Source organism: Neovison vison, chromosome 6, assembly GCF_020171115.1.
Source record: "Neovison vison isolate M4711 chromosome 6, ASM_NN_V1, whole genome shotgun sequence".
Taxonomy (NCBI): domain Eukaryota; kingdom Metazoa; phylum Chordata; class Mammalia; order Carnivora; family Mustelidae; genus Neogale; species Neogale vison.
The window spans coordinates 224,080,001-224,097,363 of NC_058096.1; the positions used below are offsets into that span (position 1 = coordinate 224,080,001).

The window sequence follows — 17,363 nt, forward strand, 5'->3', positions numbered from 1 at the left end:
CCTGCCCCCGCCCCACACGACCCTGCCAGCCAGACGGGTTACCGGTTACCGTTTAACCCCATGACCCCCAATGGTCCTCTGTCCGCACGCAGCCGGCGGGTGGAGAAGGGGCGGGCCCCATGCCCCGCCCCCACGCGGGCCCACCCACCAGCCTGCACCCCAGCTGCTCCCTTGACCCGGCTCAGAGCACAGGGGTCATGCGGCGGCTGGAAGGGAGGACGTCCCTCTATGTCCCCATCAGTGGCACTGGCCCGGGGGGTCCGAAACTTCAGAAGGAGAGGGTCTCTGTCTCAGGCAGGGAAACCAAGGCACAGAGCGGGCCAAGCCCTGCCTACCATCTCCCTGAGGGAACCTGCAGGCCAGAGACAGGGCACCGTGCAGCTCAGGGCGGAGAGAAGGGACCTCAGCCTCCCCGGGACGTGGTGGGCCCACGGACAGGTCCAGGTCAGTCAGTTCCAGCCACTGACGGGACACCGTGACGTCTGCTAACGGCTGATGGGTGCCCCCGACCTCAGGCCTCATGGGGCAGGGCGAGCACACGCACGGGGAGCCCAGTCACACACACACGCGCACACACGTGCCACAGACCCACAGGCGCAGGGTGCTGCCACCTCATCCCACATGGGCTCAGGGACCGAGCCAACAGCACTCTCCACGCGCGCTGGGGTACGTGGCCCAGCCTCCCTCCGCTGGGTCTGGTGTCCAGACCCCAGGATGTGCACCCACACATCTGTGAGAGCGGGGACGGGCCCCACGGGTCTCACGCCCTTGTCCACAGACATACCAAGCATGTGGACGCATGGACAGGCTTCCGGATGACAGACACGTAACAGACGCTGCAGAGACGCTCGTGGCCCCAGAACGCGCAGACGGACACACGCGGAAAAGCCACGGCCCCGGCACACAGGTGGCGTCCAGGCTCCCCCGGGCCTGGCCCCGTTGAACACAGACCCCGGCGCACACGGGACCGCGCGTCTGCCCACCGCACCCCCACACCCACGGCAGCGGCCGGACCGCACGTGGCACACGCTCGCTCCTCCCCATGGGAGGCGCACGTGGTCCCTGCCCGCCGGGCACCACTCCCTCCAGCGGCCGCGTGCGTTATTAGAAAGCGTGGGGCGGGCCGGGCACTTGGCAGCAGCCACGAGGGTGGGGAGCTGATGGTGGGCGTGGGGCCAGGCCCCGGCGGCCGTGACCCCACGGCGGTGACTGGGCGGCTGGTGGCGGCGCAGGGGCCAGATAAGGCTCTTCCGGCTGAGTCAGTGCGGTTCCCAGGGCTGGCACGGGCAGAGGCACGGTGCCAAGGGCTGGCGGGCAGACACCCTCCCTGGGCCTGCCACGGCCCGCTGGCTCCACGCCAGCAGCCACAGCAGCTTTGATGAGGAGGGCGCTGTCCCAGGCGGGGTGGGCTGAGTTCCCAGGGGCTTCCCGGCACCCTCCCCGCCCCCGGGCGCATGGCCCCGGCTCTGGCGCCCCAGGAAGAGGCTCGGCGCCAGAGCCGGCCCCCAGGACACACGGGGCCTGGCCCCCAGCCCACTCTGTCTGCATATCAGACAGACGTCGCCGGGTTCAGGACCTAGTGTCTGACCTCAAAACCTTTGCCCAGGCTGTGCCCTCTGCTCCCAACACCTTACCCCACCGGAAGAATTCGCATCCTTCTCCCCTGGCCCTGCAGGCCTAGCATCTTCCAGGCCTGCCCAGAGTGCAGGTCCCGTAAGGGTCCCCAATCACCTCTCTGCTCCCCAGCTCCAAACCCTGCCAGGGCCCCTTTCATTTACCCTAATGCCTGCCACTCAATGTTCCAAGATGCAGACTCTACCCTTCTCTGCTCCCTAGCCAACTCTTATACACCCTGTAAAGCCCATTCCTCCCTCCTCTAGCCCAGCCCGGATCCCCAGGGGCTGTGAGTGCCTGTGTCCGGCTGTGGCTCCCCGAAGCCCGGTGGGGGCCCCAGGAGGGATGAAGAAACCCTCTGCCTTCCCCTCTCCCACCCCACGATCCCAACCACGCTGCCCGGCCGACTTCTGGAGCCCAGAGATGTTCACTGCAGTGTTGTTTACAGCAATGAAACAGGCCAGCATGTTGCTGTCAGCCCCATGAGGAAACCACCGCGGAAGAGAACCAGGGATTGGGGAACGCTCAGACCCACAGCGTGACGCGGAGAACGGCAGCCAGCCCAGGGCCCGGAGAGCACTCTCTGCTTCCCCTCCGACGAGGACGTACCAACGCTGCTTCTGCAGTCAGATACGGCCCTAAAAATCTGCACATGTGTATTTCCTGTGGCTAAAAAACCTACGTGAGCCAAAAGGGCTAAAAAACCCAAAATGGGACCCCAGCCTCTTGCAAAGAACACCCCTGAGGCCCATAGCCTCACCTCCACGTGGGCCGTGCCTGCTACACAGGAGAAGGGCCCCCACGGGCATCACATGGGCCCCAAGAGGCCCAGGGAGGGGTGGGGCCAGGCAGGGTCCACGGCGAGGACAAAGACGCCACCAATGACTTTTCCCGCCTAAGTCCCTGTGTGGGTCCAGGCCCTGGGTCCTGACACCCTGATGTGAGGCCCTGGACCCACTGTGTTCACGGCAAAGGAGACAGAGGCCCAGGGACCCCATGTGTCCACCCTCCGGTGCACACTAGGTCCTGCCTGTAGGCAGTCGACGGACTCAACCGCCCACGTCCGTCTCCATCGGTGTGAAGGGGAGAGCCCTCGGCCGCCCTTCCCTGTGGGATCGGGGCGTGTGGGGCACAGGAGACAGGCTCAGTCCCCACCTGCACAGCTAGGGGACACGTCTCTGCTGCAGTGGTCACCTCTACATCTTGGAGCTCATCGACACGTCGTGCAGTGGACGGACGTCACCTTGAAAAGCAGGCGGAACACACCGCAACGTTCAACGCAAACCAAGGCGAAGGGAGAAGCCCGCCACCCTGTGACTTCGACAGCACAGCCGTGATCTCAAGTGCTGTCAAGGCCATGCACAAGCCGGAGCCTCAAGAGGCCACGGGAAGGAGAACAGCACGGCCGCTGTGGGAAGCTGCCCGTGGGTCCTCGAGAGGCCAATTAGCCTCACCGCCCAACCCGGCGGTTCCACTCCTGGCTCTGCGCCCATGAGAGCTGAAAACACCCGTCCACACCAAAGACACGCAAGCGTGATCACCGCAGCCCGACTCACAGCAGCTCGACTCACAGCTGCCCAAGGCATAAACAACCCAAGTGTCCATCACAGGTGACAGAACAAACACAGCATGTCCACCACAAGCCAGAGCATCCCCGGCCACCAGCAAGAGCGAGGCCTCCACGTGCAACCCCAGGACGGACTCCAAGCCTATGACATGCAGGGAGGGAACCAGACACAGAAAGCACACAGGGTGTGAGTCCACGTGTGCGGCACCCCCGGACCAGGGTCCTCCACAGACAGGAAGGGGGCTCGTGGGGGCCGGGGACGGGGTGGGGGGGAATAGCTAAAAGATACACTTCTAAAAGTTTGCGTCTGAGGTGACAGAAACGTCCTAAAAGAACTTGGCCGCGGCTGCATCACTCCGTGAAGACACTAAAAACCACTGAACTGCACACTTTCAACAGGTGAAGTAGATGCTGAGTCTGATCTCAGTGAAGCTGTTCAAGGCAATCCCCAAGTCTGAGCTGTCAAGACCAAGGATCCTGACTCTTAAGCAGTCAAAGATCTGAGGTTAAGACCTGCAGGGGCGGGGGACGGGGGGGCCACCATCTAGAGCCCGGGCCCAGCTACGCGGGGGACAGGAAGCCACCAGGACGCCACGTCTGATGCCAGGAGGCTAAGATCCTCATCACTGTCTGCAACACGCCTGATCCCCGGCCAGTGGCTCGCGGCGTGCTGGCCTCCATCCGCGCGTCCCCAGGGCCCCAGGGCAGACAGGCTGTGGGGGTTCCAGGGATGGTTTTGTAGCCACGAGCCCGCCGCCCCCGGTCCCTCCCCAGCCTGGCCTCCCCAAGACCATATTCACGGCTCTCAAGGGTTAGTAGGGGAAGTCGGCCCCAGGCCCTGCCAAGACTTGGGAGGAAGAGGCAAGAGATGGTGCCAAGTGGGCGGCTGGCCGGCTGGGCCGCCACGTGCCAGGAAGGCTGTGGGGAAGGCGCCAGAGTCAACACGGCCTGATGTCTGCCGGGCCAGCTGGGCCCGGGACGCTGCCGATACCAGCCACACAGGTGCCCGGCCAGCTGGGCGGGAGGGCAGAGCCGGCAGCTGGCCCTGCCATGAATGGGCAGGAGGAAGGTCCTGGCACTGCAGGGCAGGGCCACTTTCTCAGAATCCAATCCTATCTCCTGCAGGGCCCGACCTGGCAGCATCTGCCTCCCCGGCCCCCCCCACACCAACGTCGGCCCTGCCCCAGGGCCTTTGCCCAGGCTACTTTCTCTGCCAGGTGCACTGTCCTCCTTCCGTGAGGCTTGACCCAATGGTGTATCCCAAGAAGCCTCCCCCCACCCAGCCAAAGAGGCCAGACCAGCTCTCTCCGACACCTCAGCACGGCTGTCCGGTCCCTGAGGCTGGCCTCCTCCACACAGGGGAGTCACCCCCCCCAGCTCAGCGGGGTGCTCTGGGGTTCCCTGGTCCGCTCTTGCTTCCGTTTCCCCGGCCCTGGGCAGCCCAGACAAGTGGGACAAAGGCTCCTGTGGCCCTTTGTTCCTGACATGCCGAGGGCGTTTTGGGGCCTGGCCTTTGCCCCCAGTCCTCGCCTGGCCTGGCCACCCAAACCCTGCCCCCCCAGGGGGCTGAGGCCACTGAACAGGGTTGGGGGCTTGGGGTCCTGTGTGGCCCGGCCGGGACCCTGCCACGCTGGGGTATCGTCCAGCTCCAGTCCCCAAGCCTGCGGCTCCCGGTAACTACCGTGAGAACAAACAAACAGCCCCCGCAGCCTGCACTGTTCTGAACCACGGCGAGCTCTGGAGACCCTCCCTCAGCGCTGTGGCTCTGGGCAGGACGCCAGCCCAGAAGGGGCGGGACACGGGGGTGGGGGCGCGACTGGGGTCCACGTGCAGGGGCAGCGCCACCAGGAGGGGGTGTGTGGGGCGCTGGCCACGCCCAGAGAGGTGCAGTCCGCTGGCTGTCACCCAGCCCTCGGGCCTGTCCCACCCCAGCCAGACACCTGGGCAGCTCCGTCCGTCCTGCCGGCTCCAGGTGCTGCCCCCCAGCCACGGGGAGCCCCCCTGCCCGGCCCCCTCCGCGTGTGTCCAGCCCACCGGCCGGGCCTTGAGCGCCCTCCAGGAGGGGCCCAGAGCGGGTTCTGGGAGGCCAGTATCCAGAGGGGCCGCCCCAAGGCCACACACAGCCACCTCCCAGCTCGCGCACACTGGCCTGTCCACAGCCGGGGGAGACCTCGAAGGCCCGGGCTACCGGGCTGGGGAGGCCAGGTCCCCGCTGGCCACTGCTGGAGGTCGGAGCAGGGCCCAGCTGGCCATGGACTGGAATGTGAGCCCGGCCGGACGCCATCTGGTTTCCATCTGCCCAGCCCAGCTCGGGCCCAACATCAAAGGGTCCCCCGCCCCGGCCACTTCCTCTGCCCTGGCCGCCCGCAGGGAAGGCACTAGGACGGCCCTACTTCCTCCCCGCCCCTCCACAGCCCCGGGGAGTTCTCAGTCATCCACACCAACGTGGGCACCCCCTGCCCAACCAACCGCCGCGGCCTCTGTGACCGGACTCCACGCCAACTGACCGGACCTCGCGCCGGCGTCCCCAAGCCCCCAGCCTGCCCGTCTGCCCGCTGGGCCTCGCCCCCTGACTGCGGCCCACGCCAAGCCCAGTTCGGCCGCATGGCCTCTGCCCGGGCACCTGCCCAGCTCAGGGCCCCGTGCCTGGCTGGCTCCCTGCAGGCCCCTCTGGGCAGGCACTGGGCAGCCCCCGAGCCCGGGTCTCCCTCCTGTCCACACGGGGCGCACTCCACCGTCGGCCCGTCCCACCCCCGGGGTGTCCACAGGCTCCCTGCACGCGGCCCTGCGCCTGGCTGGCATGGGCTGGGCGCCAGGACCCTGCCCGCGGCCCCCCGCAGCGCACTGCGCACCTGCTTGAACTGCTCCTCGTAGGTCCAGTCTCCGTGGTCGGGCGGCTGCAGCTGCGGCACCAGGTGCACGGCGCCTCCGGCGTGGGCCAGGCCGGCCCCCTGGCGCTCCTGGCCACCAAGCACCCGGGGCCCACTGTCGCCGCGGTAGGCCTGGGACGGCGGGGCCCTGCGGGGCACAAGGGCTGCGGGGCCCAAGCCGGAAGAGCCCGGGGGCCCCTCCTCCTCCTCGAAGTCCTCCTCCTCCTCCTCCTCCTCCTCCTCGTCCTCCTCCTCGTCCTCCAGGTCGTCCTCCAGCTCCTCCTCCTCCTCCTCCTCCCACTTTGGCTTCCTGGGGCAGGCAGAGGCCACAGGTCAGGGGCGATGGCGCCAGCGTGCTCCAGCCCTGGGGCAGGTTCTGCTCTACACCCGAGTCCCGCTCTCCCTCTCTCAACACGGGGACGGCGGCCCCCACCTGCTCCAGGTGCTGCATGGGGCACGGCTGTGTTTCCCATCAGCCCACAGCCCCCCAGGGCCCCTACACACCTGCTAAGCCCCTCCTGCCCTCCGTGGCTCGGGCTTCCTTGGTGGGTCTTGGAAATGCCTAGCCAGTTCCTGCCTCAGGACCTTTGCTCTGGCTGTTCCTTCTGCCAGGCATGCTGTTCCCAGCCCCAGACACCCCCCCCACATCCCTCCTTTATTTCCCTGTCATAACCCACAATCACCCCACTGCTCTGCTTGTCAAACATCTTCCCAGAGTGATTCCCCTGGGGTCTTGCCCATAGCTGGTCTGGCGGGAGCACACGCACGGTGGACGACCACGAGCCAGCCGACACCCACTGTGCACGGGTCCCCCCGGAGCCCCTGAATCTGCCGGAGCCTCACTGGGCAATGGGGCTCCCTGCCACATGGGGCTGGTCCGTGTAAGTCAGGCTGGAATCAAGCCTCCCCGCCGCCCGTGAGGGGCAGCTCCTAGGTTGGTGAGATACCCACCGTCCTCCAGAAAGTTCTAAAGGACAGTGCTGACCTCGGCGGTCAGCGGGGACAGGGGCTTGCCCTACAGCTGCCTGGGATGCACGGAAGGCTCAGTCGACGCTTGTGCAGTGCGTAGCCCACGGAACCCGACTCACAGGTCACCATCGGAGCCCACGTCCTCGAGGTGTCTGATGTCTTCAGCGTGTCCCGGTGCCTCCCGGCCTCGGCCTGATGGGGCAGGCGAGCCTGGCACCCCTTCCTGGACCGCATCCTCATCCTCCAGGCCGGGGGGTCCGTCCTCTGAGCCGCTGGGGCTGGGTGCGGATCCGAGGCCGGCGGCCGCTGCCCGCATGGCAGCCAGCGCAGCCATCTGGGCCCGCTGCATCCGCGCCTTCTCCGGCTCTCTGTCCTCCTCCGGGGTGGCCCTGGCCCGGGATGGAGGGCCAGCGGGGAGCTCGGCCGGCAGGGGCGGCGCGGGCGGCGCGGGCTGCCGGGCCTCCAGCTCCTGGCGCGCCCGCTGCTGCCGCTGCAGAAGGGTCTCCATGACAGCCTGAAGCTTCATGGCCCTTCGGGCCGGGCCGCCCCGGGCACCAGAGCTGGGCGGCAGGGGCGGCCCCTGTGGGGAGGGGGCCTGGCCGCACTGCAGTGTGGGGGCCTCAGGGGAGCCGGGACAGTGCAGGGTGGCGGGGGGTGGGGGCGGGGACCGCCGGGTTCAGGCCGAGGGCATGCCGGTGCTGCGTCCTTCTCACGCCAGGCACGAGGTCACAGCGGCTGGTGTCGGGCTCATTCACGGGTTTGCAGAAACCTGGGGGCAGCAAGGCCAACCATCAGACGGCTCCAGGGCTCCTTGGCCCAGTCCTCCCGACGGAAGTCAGACCACAGAGGCCTCTGGGAAAATCCCTCCCATCCATTCCCATCAGGGTGCAAACCGGGAGGCCTTCCTGGAGGTGGGAGGTGGTGCTCTCCCCATGGGCCCCCCTCTGTCTGCCCTCCGGCAGGCTGGGAAGCGGGGTCAGCCTGCACTGAGCTCCCTAGGGTCTCAAGGCGACCCCCACCCTCAGGGCCACAGAGAAGCGCAGGTACTGACCACAGCTTCGGGGGAAGACCCTGGATTATTGCTTCATAAACAGAGTGGGGGACCAGGCATGCCTGGCTTCTGATTGGCTATAGCCCGTTACCAGCCGCCAGAGGCCAGGTGGGTTCTGGGTTCCGGTTCTGAGTTCCGGACGCTGCCCGCACCCCTGCTGCAGAAGGCTCCAGGCACCGCCCCCCCAGGCTAACCAAGACAATGGCCGACCCAGACTGAGCACTCCTTGTACACAGGGCCTGAGCGAACCTTCCTCCCTCGTGCTCCCCCCTCATCTCTAAGCCTCAGCCTCTCTGGACCTCAGTTTCCCCATCTGAAGGACAGTGTCTTGACAGCGCCCACCTGTCTGTGCTCAAGCATGCACACAGCGGGCCCATCCGTGGTAGGGAAGGGGGCGCTGGGTGGGCCTCACGGTAGGCATACAGAGCACCGAGGCCCATGGGTGAGCTGGTGGCCGAGAAGACACACACAGCAGGTTCCAGGGGAGGCTGGGTTAGGAGCAGGGTCTGGGTGACGTCACAGCCTCCCTCGCCACCCCATGCGACCTCTGCAGGGGAGTTCTCCTGCCTCTTGGGACCCCAAGTGGGGCCAACATCCCAGCATGAGGTGCGGTGCCCCAGCCTGGGGTCTCCTCAGCGTCTCAGGCAGGAACATCTGGGACCTGGCAGAGCTGGCCCCACCAGCACAGAAGGACGCAGGTCCCACCCCCGCCCCGGACCCCAGCACCCGCCACACCCCCTCCAGTAAAACCAACCGGGCAGAACCCAACAGGCCCAGCGGTGACACCCTGGACAATACCTCCCAGGGATGGGGGACGGGAGATGGGGGGGCAGGAGGCTGTCCCTGACCTGGCAAGTGAGCCCCTCAGCGGTTCCCGGGGCAGACAGGTTCCCACGACCCTGGCAGCCAGCGGACGCCCGCACACCCAGCCGGCGCCCTCCCGACTCTGTGGCAACCCCCGAAGCGGAAACTGTCCCGCTCACAGGAATCCTGCAGTATAGACGCCCCCGCACCTCCCCAGTCAGGGGGGGCTCAGTGGCCCTCCTGCCTTCTCCCCAGACCCCCTGGAGCTTTCATCTGGACGACGGGTGAAAGGGCAGTGTGGGGGGGGCAGGTGGGTGGCCCCTGTGGGAAATGGGATGGCACATGTCCCCAGAGGACCTCGGTATCCGGCAGGGGCAGGGGTCTCAGGGCACAAAGACCCTCTCCGAGGCCACAGGACTGGAGAGTGGCCAATGCAGTCTGTCCTTAGAGGCAGCAAAGCAGCCCCCAGCCCCCCACTCCCTGTCCCCTGGAGGACTGGTGGTGACCTCCCCACCGGCCCAAAGAAGTGCTGAGGGCACATTTCACGCCCAGTGTCTAGTCTGGTCCACTGCCCCTCCCCCACATTTGACAACTTCAAGACGAGCCCCCCCCTCCCCACGGAAACGCTCCAGGCAACACCTCCCCTCCTGTTTGGGGGGCAGAAGGAAGAGGCCAGAGGAAGCCACTCCCCCCCCAGCCTCCCACCCCCAGGCCTGCTGGGTTTAATGACCCTTCCGGGTCGCCTAGTGGGGGAGGGGAGCAGGGCAGGCCTCCACGTTGGGGCTGGTGGGGGGAGGCAGGTGGGAACCCCAGAACTCCCCTGGGCAGTGCCTGGGGCCCCCATGGCCGCCATTAACCCTAAGCTGGTGACGCCCACCCCCTCTAGACCCCTCCCCCAAGAGCCCTTTGTCCTCAGCCCCTACCCCCACTTTATGACAACCCCAAGGGAGAGGCATTCCCGGGCAGGGACCAGGCAGAGGTGGGGGGGTGCTGGGTGGTCGCTGAGACCTGACTAGGGGCTCAGAGGGATCCGGGGCCACACCCTCCCCCCAATGCCTCCCGGAGAGAGAGGTCACCCGCTCGGGCCCGGCCTTGCAAAACACGGTTATTTAAAGAGTTGTGCAAGGCTGGGGCCCGCGGGTGGCGAAAGGGGCCCCTCACTCCACGAAGGGAAGAGGGGGTGGGGTGGGGCAGAAAGCCGGGGAGGGGGCTAGCAGAGTTGGGAGGGGGGCGGCCCGGAGGAAGTGAGAAAAGAAAAACCGAAGAAAGAGAAGAAATAAGACGACAAAAACCCCAGTCCGGATTTCAAAGGCTTCTTGGAAAGCGACCGATTTGCATGGTGGGGGGGGCAACCCCTCCGGCCCGGGCGACTAAAAACGGAAGATTATTGACAAATCGGCCGCCTGGGGTCGGACGCCGAACGTTGGAGTTGACAAACGCGCGCTCCCCGCGCTTCCTGCGCCCGCTTTTGTGTCTGGGGGGCACTGACCCGGGCAGGGGGGCTTTTCCCGGGGATCCCCGCCAGAGCGCGGGCCGCCCCGCCGAGCGCACGCCGGGCGCGGGCTTGCTGGGGTCCCCCTCCAGGGGCTCTTTTCGTCTCCGGAGCCCGCACCTCCTAAGTAAGCAGTCGGGGCTAGAGAGGGTCGCCGGGGACCTGCCCTCCCCACCCGGCACTGCCGCTCCCCGCGGGGCTCCGGAACACAGCGCCCGATTCCGGGGAGAACGTGCGATAAGAACCCGGAGTGCAGCCCCCCGCGCGCCCTGAGGGACCATTTCCTTCCGCCGGAGGGTGGGGGGCAGCGCTCCCTCGAGACCCCCGATCGCCCTCGCGCAGTGTGGTGGGGGGGGGTGAGGTCTCCGAGGGGGGTCGCCGAGGAAACCCCCCCAACTCCGACCCGCTACGGCCGCCTCGTCGGTCCCGAACCCCCACCCCCGTCCCTGCCGAACTTTGGAGACCCCCTCGCCGGCTTCCCGGGCGCACTGCGCCCACCCAGGGCCGGAACCCGCGACTTAAAAGGCCGGCCTCCCCCCCCCCCCCCCCGCCTCACCGCGCAGGGCCCGCTCGGGGGGCGCATGCCCTGCGCCTGGCGTCCAGCCCTGCCCCGGCCGCGCCTGGCCTCCGGCCCCGGGCCGCGAGCTGTGCGCTGCTGGCTCCCGGCCGCCGCCGGGTTTGTGCCGCGCGCCGACTCACCGAGCCGCCAGCCGAGTCCGCGTCTACACCCCCATCCGACCCGATTGGTAAGAGTCTCCCCGCGCGCGGCCTCCCCCGCCCCTCCCCTCCCCCCGCCGGCGCGCTCACCGCCCCGCAGACAAATCACCGGGTGACAAATCGCTCTCAGATGCAAATACCTCGCCGGTGATTCAGCGCTGCGGCCCGGGACGCGGGGAGGGGTCTCGGGAGGCCCCCTCCCCCTTCCCGGACGCCCCCTCGGCCCCCGCACTCCGTCCGAAGACGTACCAGCAGCCCAGGGGTGTTGGGGAGAGGGGGGAGAGTGGCCAGAAATTTTCAGGTCAGGGCCCCTTTAAATGATAATAAATAATAAAAAGGGAAGGGGAACAGCGACGCGGGAGGCTCCGCCCCCTGCCTAGGGACGGTGGGCAAAGTGCGCGCCGGGGCCCCGAGCGCACGGGTCGCGGAGGGCGCGGGCTGGACTGGAGCGTGGGGGGGGGAGGGGAGGGGGGTGGACCTCCGCCTGGGAGGGCTGGAGGGACCGGAGCCGGGCTGGGGACCCCTTCACCTTCTTACCCAGCACCGAGAATGGGCCGGCCCTGCCGAGCTCGGAGTTTCACCCCTGTCCCATAGACTGGCGACTTGACTCTAGTGACCGCCTCCCCCAGCCTCCGCGGCCTTATCTGTAGAATGGGGATTAAACACCCGGTAGTGACTAGGGCTACGGGACCGGGAGCCGGAGCAGGCCAGGGTGTCAGGAGGGCACCAGGGCCCTGCGGTGGGGGCGCTGCAGAGTGGGCAGGGGTCTGGAGAGGGAATGGCTGGGGGGGGGGCACTGCTCCAGCAGAGTCGTGGGGTTGGTGGAGTGACTCGAGGAACATCAAGACGACCCCCACCCCTCCAGGACTGTCACCCTCTAGGATAGACAAGATTATCCCCGGGGTGATAGGAACAGTTTTCTCCCTCGGATCCGGCTCGGCCGTGCGCCCTGGGCGCGGCGCGCACATCTTGAGAGACTCTCAGTGTCCCCAGAGGCACAGAGTAGGGCTGGGGGGAGGGGTGTGTGGCCTCAGCGGGTCTGTCGCCCAGAGGCAATCCTCGGAGGCTAGTGCAGAGACCCAGGCCCCAGCCCAAAGAGCCAAACGGGAGCATGGTGGGGGAGGGGGAGTTGGCATGGGGGGGGCACTTCTGAAGGGTCTGGCCCTCAGTGCTGGTTTCTTGGGCAGCCCTGTCCCTGTACCCTAAGGCACACAGCCCTGACACCTTTTCAGGACATCAGGCCTCTGCAAATTGCAGGTTTCCTGCTCTGGGGGGGATTCCCAAGCCAAGGGGAATGGGTGCGGGAAAGCTACCCCCAGCCCAGGCTGCAGCCCTGCCCCCCAGCCCCAGGGCCTCTCCTATTTAATGGTAGCAGGTGGCAGAGGCCTCCACCTTCAAGCTGTTAAACACCCAGCCCCAGCTGCCCGCCTACCCCCGACCTCCACTGGAGACATCTGCCCAAGGAGGGGAAAGTTTGGAGAGACCCAGGTGAGCTGGGTCCCCCCTAAGGGTCCAGGCCCCAGGCCCCACTTCTCCAAAGTGCAAGAGAGCCTCTCCCTTACCAAAGAGCCAAACAGATCTGAATGCACCCCCTGCCCCACCCCAGCTTGAATGCCGGGCTGCTCTGTGCCTCAGTTTCCCCCTGTGAAACGCATCTACGTCAATTCATTCCTTGCAGAATTGTTTTGAGGGTTCTATTTACTTCTGTTCAAAAGAAGGGGGGCCTGGTGGGGACACTCAGAAGGGCAGGTGGGGTGCTGCCCCTCCCCCATCTCCCAGGGGAAAGCTGCTGTCCCTGTTCCCCCAGAGGTGCCCAGCCCCAGAGGGTGGGGGGCTGCAGGATTCCCAGCTGCCTCCAGTGAGGGGGGCCCTATTTTTAGCGCTGGGAGGGAGCTGGGAATTGATACACAGACTTGCTGGCTCCACTGGGAGTGGCAGCAGGCCCAGGTCCCAGCCCACCTGCTCCCCACTTGGGGGTGGGGGTGGGGGGCCACACTCTTAAAAATTCACCCAAATCCCATATTGTCCACCTGCCCATGTTATTTCTACTCAAACATATTCCCACACTGGGGCCTTTGCCCTGGTGGCTCCCCTGCGGGAGTACACTGCCCCGGTCACCGGACAGTGCCCTGTCCTGATGCAAACTGCCGCCTCAGCTCCTGGGGGGGGGGGGTCCCTCCTTGACCTCTCAGGGTCAGGTGTGCCCCCATCACGTCACCCCGTTTTATCTTCATCCAGGTGCTCTGTTCTGAAATGTCTTGATTCCATTTAACTGCCCGACCTTGCTCGAAGCTGGATCTCCAACCCACCAGACTGTGCGTGGCACACATTAGGTGCTCAATAAATGTGGGTGGGTTGGTGGGTTGAATGAATTCTTGCGTTCCCTGTCTCACCCCATGGGATTTGTGGTGTCTGTCTACACAGAGGTGGAGGGCAAATGGAACGATTCACCATCTTGATTTCCAAAATCAAGGCCAACAGGCCTGGGACGGGGTGCTGGGCGGTGTCAGTGAGCCCTGGCCCTGGCCTCTTGTTGACTTGTCCCTGTAAGCCAGGCTCCATGGAAATGCAGTTCTTACAACTTTGAAAACAAAAAAGAAGCAAATGTGCCAGTAAGGGGTATGTGATAATACATCCAGCCTAATTTAAAGTAGATTTTTTCAAGTTTTTTTTTTTTTAAGATTTTTTATTTATTTATTTGACAGACAGAGCTCACAAGCAGGCAGAGAGGCAGGCAGAGAGAGAGGGGGAAGCAGGCTCCCCGCGGAGCAGAGAGCCCGATGCCATGAGGGGCTCCATCCTAGGACCCCAGGACCATGACCTGAGCCGGAGGCAGAGGCTTAACCCACTGAGCCACCTAGGTGCCCCTTTTTTCAAGTTTCTAAAAGATTTTTACTTGTTTATTAGAGATGGGGGGCAGAGGGAGAAGCAGGCTCCCCGCTGAGCAGGAAGCCTCCATCATGACCTGAGCCCCCCAGGCGCCCCTTTGTTTGTTTTTGTATCAACATAGTTATACAATATCACATTTGCTACTTTTTTAAGGACGGGACTCATGAGACAAAAGTGTGTAAGACCCGGGAAATTCATACTGCGGCTCTGCTTGACCCATCTTGCGGCGGGGAAACGTTCGGCCAGGGTCCGGTTTGGGGCACCCATGAGCGCCCCCCGCTCAGGCGCTGGGGACTCCTCGGCGGAGTTGAGCCAGGAACCTCCGTGGGGCGCGCGCACCACCTGCCGGGCACCTGCGGGGCTGCAGTCAGGGGCGGGGCTGCAGTCAGGGGCGGGGCTGCAGTCAGGGGCGGGGCCGGCGCCGGCGCGCCTGGACTCCCACGGGCGGCCGCCAGGTGGCGCCCTATCCCTTGACCAAGAGATCTCGGGTCAGACGGGGAAATCGAGGGCGCGGAGGGCTTTTCTGCCCTGTAGCTCTTCGGGGCGCTCCGCGGTAGACCCGCTGGATAAGCCGGGATCCCCGGTGTGTTGCTATCGCACGGGACTTCCGGGTACTAAAAGGTTTTCGGGGCGCCTGGGGGGCTCAGCGGGTTAAGCCTCTGCCTTCGGCTCAGGCCATGGTCTCGGGTCTGGGGTCGAGCCCTGCTCAGCGGGGAGCCTGCCGGTCCCCCACTCTCAAGTGGGTAAACACGGCCTCAGCAGAACTGAAAGTGGCCCCTTCTGGTGGCCCCGACCTCCCCGGGCTCACCCCTGTCGGGCGGCCCTGGGCGGACCCGCCTCGCCTCCCTCGTCCCTCGCAGCGCACCCTGCTGCCTGGCTGGGGACCCTCGTGGTCCTGAAACAGCTGGGACCACCTCCGCCTGCTGGGACCGCGTCCCTCCTCGCTTAGAAGCCCCATGGGTCCCAGCTCTCTCGGCCAAGACCCAGCTGGTCCCTGCAGCGGGCGACCTTCCCACTTCACCCTCCTCTGGCCCCACGGGCCTTAACCCACTAGACATGGCCTGCCTCCGGGCCTTTGCACTGCCTGTGCCCTCCGGCCCTTTTGCTCTTCCACCACCTCCAAGCTGCATTCACAGTTCCCAGACTCACCTCCTCCAGGAAGCCTTCCTGGAGTGGAACTGCCCCCACCGAGGCAGGCTCCCAGTTACTCACAGAGGGGACCCAGGTCTCTTTTCCCAACCTTCTTCCCTGCAGTCACTTTGCGTCTCCCCAGGTCATTCGCCCCCTCTGTGGACAAGCACACAGGGACTCTGTAGAGGTTGCTCCTTGTCTCTGCTGTGGCCCAGTCCGCAGGGCAGAGCCTGGCACCCGGGGAGGGGCTCTGCAGACAAGATCCGGCCCAGCAGGCTCCGGAGGACTCTTCCTGGATCTCCCTCTCACCCCTGGACTGCGCGTGTTTTTCTGAGCTCGCTGTAGGTCCTGATAGGATCCCCAGGTTCTCCCCGACAGCCGCGCTGGGCAGAATTGTGCTACCGCGACCCAACCAGAATCCACCCGCCTATTTGGATCTCCCCGTTGCCCCCTCCCTCCTCGCCACCCCTCCCCCCTTTCCCCGGGCAGGGGCTCATCTCTTCTCCACTCCCACAACGGCCTCATCACAGGGGAGCTGTTAGGTGGGCTCGCACATCAGGTACCATTGGGGGGGTGTCTTTTTGTCCTGCGTGATTCCGGGAGATCGTCCCGGGGGCCACCTGTCTGCACAGGGCATCCGCTTCGACTCCCCACTGAGTGGTGTTCCATGGGGCGGGCCAAACCCTTTGCCCACCTGCTCACCGGCTGGAGGACCCATGAGCCGTTCCGGCGGCGGTGACCTCAGGTAAAGCTGCTGTGGGAACCTGTGAAGGGGTTTTGTGTAAAGGGACTTTTCATTTCTCCGACACGAAGGCCCCAGAACCCCTTCTTTACCTTATTTTTTAAAAAATTCATTTTCCAGGGGCGCCTGGGTGGCTCAGTGGGTTAAAGCCTCTGCCTTCAGCTAGGGTCATGATCCTGGGGGCCTGGGATCGAGGTCATGATCCCAGGACCCTGGGATGGAGTCCCGCATCGGGCTCTGCTCAGCGGGGAGCCTGCTTCCTCCTCTCTCTCTGCCTGCCTCTCTGCCTACTTGTGATCTCTGTCTGTCAAATAAATAAATAAAATCTTTAAAAAAAATTCATTTTCCAAAAAAATAAAATAGAACAAAGAATAAAAATTCATCTTCTCCGGCAGCAATGGTGCCACCCGCTCTGCGCATACCTGTGTTAGCCCCACAGCATGCTTGGTGGTTTCTCCCACAAACGTGTACTCAGCCCCACTGTGCGTGGGGTCCTGGGACACAGTGGGGACCGTGTCAGATAGGCGCCCAGCAGGTAACTGGAGGACGTCGGGATTGTGGTGGGGTAGCAGGGGGCACGTAGGTGAGAGGGTCCCAGGAGTGCTTTCCAGAGGAGGAGCAGCTGAGCTCAGACCTGACGGGTGAGTGAGAACAGCTGGCATGACAAAGGGACCAGCATGTGCAAAGGCCCAGAGGCAGAGGGAAGGCAGCAGTTCCAGCAGCTGCAGAGAGACCATGAGTTGGGAGAACAGGGGTGGAGGCTGGGGAGGGGGCGGCAGGGCCTTCCGGCAAAGGGGGAGAATTTCACCCTCTTGTTCTGCCCAGTCTGGAGGCTAGTGTTGGAAGCAACAAGCAAGCTTCAGGGACACCTGGCTGGCTCAGTGTGTGATTCTTGATCTTGATCTCAGAGCCATGAATTCGAACCCCGCGTGGGCTGCGGAGCCTCCTTTGAAAAGTTATAATAGTAACCTGTAAGCTTCAGGCGAATGTCAAATGGCCCGATGTTTTGGCTTCTCGGTCTCACAGTAACATCTGGGACAAGCTGGATTGTTTGGGAGTCCACGACGTCCCCAGATAATCCGGGAGACCGCCAGTGGCCCTGCAGGGTGAGTAAGCCTCTGCCCGCAGGGCTGTTGGGGGGAGGCTGAGCTCATCCCCTCTCCTGCGCACACACACAGCCCCACCTAAGCGGCCGGGACGGGCGCCTGGGGCAGCTCCAGGATTCAGTGTGGAAAAACAACGTGGTGGGACCTGGCAGCCCAGGCCTCTGGGCCCCTGAAGGGCCGCCTCTTAGAAGCTCTGCCAAGGCATGAGTCTGACCGTCCCCAGCGACCCTTGCGCGGCCACCAGGCATGAGAGCAAAGGCTCCTCGGGCCTCCTGGTCCCGCTGAGCCCAGTCACCCCCCAGAATCGTGAGTGACCGTCTGCTCGGCGCCCTCTGTTTTGGGGCGGTTTATTACAGTCCCGCTTCTCTCGTGGGCAGCTCTGGGCGCAGAGCTCCGGCGAGGACCTGCTTC

The 17,363-nt window shown here is 65.1% G+C and overlaps 1 protein-coding gene across 4 annotated transcripts in view; it reads right to left on the bottom strand.

Annotated features, from left to right (window-relative positions):
* Positions 1-11,378, bottom strand: part of ARID3A (AT-rich interaction domain 3A) — a 30,693-nt gene extending 19,315 nt beyond the window's left edge. The window contains exons 1-3 of one of the 4 annotated variants that reach the window (XM_044254714.1): positions 11,225-11,378; positions 7,140-7,789; positions 6,034-6,361 (exon numbers count right to left, since the gene is read on the bottom strand). In XM_044254714.1, the coding sequence (XP_044110649.1) occupies positions 6,034-6,361; positions 7,140-7,546 (735 nt within the window). In that variant the 5' untranslated portion in view covers positions 7,547-7,789; positions 11,225-11,378. Of the gene's footprint in view, positions 1-6,033; positions 6,362-7,139; positions 7,790-10,923; positions 11,001-11,066; positions 11,085-11,174; positions 11,201-11,224 lie in introns of those variants that run through there. The other 3 variants (XM_044254715.1, XM_044254716.1, XM_044254713.1) reach the window with 3 other exon arrangements.
* Positions 11,379-17,363: the final 5,985 nt, after the last annotated feature.